General features: G+C 35.6%; 1 protein-coding gene across 1 annotated transcript; it reads left to right on the top strand.

Annotated features, from left to right (window-relative positions):
- On the top strand, positions 1-1602 carry LOC122589171 (acid phosphatase 1-like). Its single transcript, XM_043761423.1, has 3 exons — positions 1-497; positions 1020-1229; positions 1317-1602. The coding sequence occupies exons 1-3, from the start codon at positions 121-123 to the stop codon at positions 1492-1494; spliced, it is 765 nt and encodes a 254-aa protein (XP_043617358.1). The 5' UTR covers positions 1-120; the 3' UTR covers positions 1495-1602.
- The last annotated feature ends 4548 nt before the right edge of the window (positions 1603-6150 follow it).

The following is a 6150-nucleotide window of genomic DNA, read 5'->3' as shown; positions in this document are numbered from 1 at the left end:
AAAAGTCTTTCACTGTTTGAAACAAAGAAAAGAATATATTTGCCTTAACAACTAATCCATCTATCCTTCAAATTTTGTTCATAAATTTCTAAAAGCCAATACAAGTTTTATTTCATTGACATGAATTTCATCAACACTTTTATTATATTCACGTGTCTCATTTCATGGGCATGTTGTCAAGAACATATAGACATAGAACAAGTTCCAAGAATCTTGGAACACAAGCAAGAAGTTTGGTTACGTTGTAGCAGCTGGAGAATCGCAGCCGAGGCGAATAATCTAAGTCCATGGAAAACGGTCCCGGAAGAATGTGTTGAGTATGTTAAGGAATATATGTTGTCTAAAAGATATGAGATTGATCTTGAAACTGTGTCCAAGGAAGCTTTGGAGTTTGCCAAGAGTTTTGAGTTGAATGGTGATGGAATGGATGCTTGGATATTCGATATCGATGAAACTTTGCTGTCGAATTTGCCTTATTATGCACAACATGGTTATGGGTAAGTATTACTCATAAATTGTGGTTTGTGAATTTCATTTAGAATGTGGGGGTTTTAATTGATCATATATTGGGGTTTTTTGGGTTTTGATTTTGTACTACTTTTTTTTTGGTCGAATTAGTATGATATGTCCTGTTGTTGTTTTCTTTATGCACTTAGCATATAATCTAACTTATCTAAGCATAGGATTATATAATATGAAATTAGGTTTTTGATTCTGTTGAATTATAAGATTGAATTTGGGTTGGGTTGACCAGCTAAAATTTTTAGGTTGTTTAGTACGATTTGGCAAACTTTGACCCATTTCACCTGATTCCATATTAGCTAGTTTTGTTAGTCTTACCCGTTTAACGACCCATTTACTTACAAAGTTATCAAATTTCTGCATCTAAGTATGATAATCCATGGATAAATAGTGTATGCGGATGATTTCTGCTACAAACCAATCCCAGTTAAGGCAATTGAAAACTAGACTGCAAGATCATGATCTTATAAAAATGATGTCATTTGTTGATGTCACAGGTCAGAGATTTTTGACAGTAATCAATTTGACATATGGGTCCTTGAGGGAATGGCACTGACGATTGAACCTAGCTTGAAGCTGTATGAGGAGGTCTCAAAGCTCGGGTTTAAGATTCTCTTGTTGACAGGACGCACTGAGAGCAAGAGGAGTATTACCGTAAATAATTTGATGAAGGCGGGATTTGAGAATTGGGACAGACTCATTTTGAGGTAAAATTTAAGGCTTTAGTAACAAAAAGTATTATACTATCCAAGTTCTTTCATTCTTCTGTACTAATCATGCTTGAACTTTTACAGAGGTGCTGAAGACCATGGAAAGACTGCAGAAGCATTTAAGTCGGAAAAGAGAAAAGAGATCATGGAAGAGGGGTTTCGAATTATTGGAAATTCAGGTGATCAGTGGAGTGACTTATTAGATTCAGCAGTCTCATTGAGATCATTTAAGCTTTCAAACCCCATGTACTTTATATCTTGATTGTTCGGACATTTTTTATTGTGAGAAATTGAGAATTGTAAAGATTTGAAATGAACTTAATATATATGCTATGTGGGAACGGAATTCCAACTGAAACATTTTCGGTTATTTTGTATGCTAGATTAGCGATCCCCGTATGACAGATACAAAGTTTTACATTATTTGAAAGCAATATTCAAGTATTACATTTTCTCTTTTAAAGTTATATGTTAATGAAGTCGTAATGCATTCGTGTTGGATGAACTATAAGAAACTAGATAGTTTTGGTTCTATCCATGGAACTGTACGAATACTGAGTCGGAGCCTACAGTTATATGAAATTAGGTTATTTAGGTATTGTGATTTCTCCCAGAGTCCCAGTCTGGAAATGATTGAAATCAAAAGAGTATGCTTACTTCTTCTACAAGAGTTTTGACGTTTTATAAGTATTGACTCCCAATCTAAAAAAATATGTAACCTGATCTTTTTTACTTTTGATCAACATGAAAGAGTGAAATTGGGTACCAGCAGTATAGAGTTGAAGATTCGCAATATTGAACCTACAACCACAAGACTCTGATTATATGAACTAGATGTTGACCAGAGGTGGCAAACTGGGTGGGTCGGGACTTGGGAGGCATGAGTAGTGTATCTTAGCTCTGCAATTCGTTAAAAAACAGAAGCAAATGATTCAGAATACCTCTGATAGAGCATAAAAGAGTTACAAACTAGAGCATTTCAGAGAAATTGTGATCACATTTCTGCACATCCCCACACCCACGGCCTCACTAACTACACTAGTAGTGGTCACTACACTAACTAGGAATTACAAAGGTCAATTCTAATCAGAAAAGTCAAACTAAAAATCACCCTACTAACTTGGTTTTACATCACATATTCCGACTGATTGAAATGGAATTGGGTCAACACAGTTACATGGGTTATCATTAGTAATCGACTTGTGTTGGTTTTGTTGGCATATGATCATATTATTATAAGTCGCATGTCCGGGAATAATTTAAGCCTACGGGGTCACACGAAATGACACGGTAACCCGATAATAACAATTGATATATTAAAGTAATATATTAATTAGTTTGATCACGAAATAATTAATTAAACGTAGTTAAAGGATTAATTATATTTAATTAATTAAAAAGGAGGGTTAAAATGTGAAAATTGGAAAGTGGACTTGGACCTAAGTCCATTAGGGGAGGCCGACCATATTAAGGCTTTCCATAGCCTTGATGTTGCTTAATTTCCAAGTAATGTTAACCTAATATTACACTATAAATACAAAGGTTAATTCAAGGTTTTTCATTCATTCAATTCACAAACAAATCCTCTCTTCTCTCTCCCTTCTTCTTGTTTCGGCCGAACTACCCCTCTCTAAGGGTTTTTCGGTTTTCGACTTTAGTTTAAGGGTTATTAAACAAAGGGTTGTTTAGGTTCGTGATCGGGGTACTAGCATACATTATTCGGGGTGTCTAGTGTGCGATCGTAGAGGGGTTTTGCTTTAAACCCTAAGCATAAATAATAATCTTATTATTATTTTCTTATTGGATCTTTGCATATAAGGTACACGTCTCAATTCTCTCTTTGTTAATTAATGTGATTGCATATATGTTTCGATTTCTTCCGTTGCGCTTATTCGTGATCTTGTATGTTTATGTTCATATATTCTAACAGTGGTATCACGAGCCACATATGTGATCTATTAATTACAAAGATCAAAACTTGAAGGGGGGTTTAAGGGTTGGTTGATTTTAATTAATTGTTAAATAATTAAAAGGTTGTTTTTCTTATTTTTAATTAATTTAATCGGATCTTGATTAAATAAAAATTAGGGTTTTTGTTTAATTAAAGTTTTAACCTTGTTCAATGGAGATTGAAACCCTCAAACAAGTTTTGATTGTGAATTGATATAAATTATGTGATGAATTGCATGATTATGTGTATCGTTTATTTAATATTGTTAAATAAATAGTAAAATCACAAGAAATTCATGCAAAATTTTATTGTGATTTTACTGGATATATAAAGAGTTATATTACGCAAAGCATGTTGATCCAATAATTAGGGTTAATTATTAGATAATTATGTGACAATGTGATTTTGCGTGTAAATTTTCTGATGTGCGACAGTTTACTAGAAAAATCATATAAAATAATCTGTAATGATTTAGAAGTTGTGCTTTGGACTGTAGAAGCCCAACACATAGGGCTACAACTTTGTAGTTTTGGTCGAAAGCTGAATCGGACCAGAAACAGGTGTAAACTGGTCATCAAGCTGCTGGAAATTTCCAGACAGCATGTATATGTGTTTTATTTGCAACTTGATTTGTTTAAAGGCTTACGCAATCAAGGTAACTTGATGCATGTGGTCCTCTTCTTCGGAAGGGGGAGCCGGAATTGAACTTTTGTATCAACCATAGTGATCATGTTTAGGTGACCCACCTTAACTTGTTACTTGATTAAATAGTTCGGTAATTAGTAAGTTTATTAATTTTTGTATTTTGTTTATAAGTTGTATAAAGGTGATGCAAAAATTGGTTTTGAAAATAAACTTGACTAAGAACTATCGAAATAGAGATTTCATTAATAAAATTGGAGTCTTGCAACCTTGAGATACACCGGCTCACCCATTTGAACAAACTCTAAGAGAGGTATAAGTCGGAGTGCGCTAGCCTTCTAAAAGAGCGGGTTTTTAAATCGCGTTTATCGCATACCTTTGCCCTTGCGCTTCTTTGTGCGTTCAAATGGAGCTACCGAGCTCTCTTGTGTTATAAGACTATAAAAATGATTTTATTAAATATTATGTTTCGAAGATTATGCATGAGTCTTCAAAACATAAACTTTTGATTCACATCAAATGCATTACCCATTTAAAGTTAAGTCAATGCCACCCACTTTGCTAAGAACACTTGCCAGTGCTTTTTGCTCTACGTGAGACGTAGGTGAATTGTATCTCTTCAAGGTGGATTACCACTCATTGTGAGACAGCGGTGGACTATCTACATGTTCTTAATTGAGCGTCTTAAAACGAGTTAAGAGGTGAGACCTTAACCCGTGGCATAAGATGGGACAAAACATGTTTACAAAACACTTAATACCCCTTTACAGTGTTATTGTAAGTCCCATAAACCTAGGAGTTGCATGAATGCAATTATCGATTACCTTTTGAATTCCGTCATTTCTAGCAGATCAACTGATGAAATGATTGTATGTCAAGTTGGATCCTAGCCTTAGTGAAAGTAATTTGTTAGATGAATTTAACAAGGGTAAAATTACATTTCTTAAGGATAATTATCGGAATACTGATAATTGAACTTTTTGTCTGTTTTGTAGATGGCAACAATCAATACCACTCAAAACATACATCAATCGGCGTTCAGGCTGATGTTGGAAAGGGAAAAGCTTTTTGGACCGAATTTCAATGATTGGTATCGTCAGCTCCGGATTGTTTTGAGAGCTGAGAGAAAGTACCAAGTCCTTGAAGAGCCAAGACCCGTTGCTCCTGCTGCCAATGCTTCTACTGAAGCATTAGCGGAATATGCGGCTGCATATGATAGACATAATGAGGTCGCTTGTCTGATGTTGGGAAGCATGAATGCTAACCTACAAAAGAAATTTGAGCATTCATTTCCGTGTGATATGCTTACTGAACTCAAGTCTATGTTCGAGAAGCAAGCTGGCGTGGAGTTATACGATCTAATCGATGTACTTCATGACTTGCGACATGAACAAGGAACACCGGTGAGCGCTCATATCCTTAAGATGAAAGGATACTTTGAGCAGTTGGAAAGGTTGAATTATCCTTATGCAAAACAAGTACATATTGGTCTGGTTCTCAAGTCCTTATCTAAGGATTTTGAAGAATTCGGACGCAATTATACTATGCATAGCATGGATAAAACCGTTCCGGAACTTCTTGCAATGGCTGTTGAATTTGAAAAGAAGTTACCAAAGAAAACTGCTACTCCCAATTGTCTCATGATAAAGGGGGGTAAGGTCCAAAAAGGCAAACAACCGAAGGGAAAGGGCAAGGCTGACGGTAAAGGAAAGCAAGTTGCTGCTCCTAAACCTAAGAAGACCCCTCCGGCGAAGAAGGAACATCCCGCTAAGAACCTACCTTGTTACCATTGTAATGAAGTGGGTCATTAGAAGCGGAATTGTCCCAAGTATCTTGCTGAGTTGGAGAAGAAGCAGCCCGGTACGTCCAGGACTTCAGGTATATTCTTCACCATTGAGTTATATTCATTTTCTAAGCGGAATTCATGGGTTTACGACACTAGGTGTGGTACTCATATCTGTAATTCTTTATAGGGGCTTAGAAGAGGAAAGAAACTGAAGCTGGGATCTTTACAACTGTTCGTGGGAAATGGCCTACCTGCAGCTGTGGAAGAGATCGGCGATTATCATTTGGTTTTACCTAGTGGTTTAATAATTGTCTTGAACGATTGTCATTATGCACCTTCTATTACTAGAGGTGTTATTTCAGTTTCTTTGTTGAAAAACAACGGTTACGTTAATGTCTTTAATGATATTGGAATTTCAGTTTCTCGAAATAATGTTCATTATTTTGATGGAATTGCTTGTGATGGTATTTATGAAATTGATATGCGTGGTTGTGATTCAAAGGATAATTCAATGTATCAAGTTAGCAAACGAGTCAAGT

Source organism: Erigeron canadensis, chromosome 2 (genome assembly GCF_010389155.1).
Source record: "Erigeron canadensis isolate Cc75 chromosome 2, C_canadensis_v1, whole genome shotgun sequence".
Classification (NCBI taxonomy): Eukaryota; Viridiplantae; Streptophyta; class Magnoliopsida; order Asterales; family Asteraceae; genus Erigeron; species Erigeron canadensis.
This window is presented reverse-complemented; position numbering and strand designations above follow the sequence as displayed.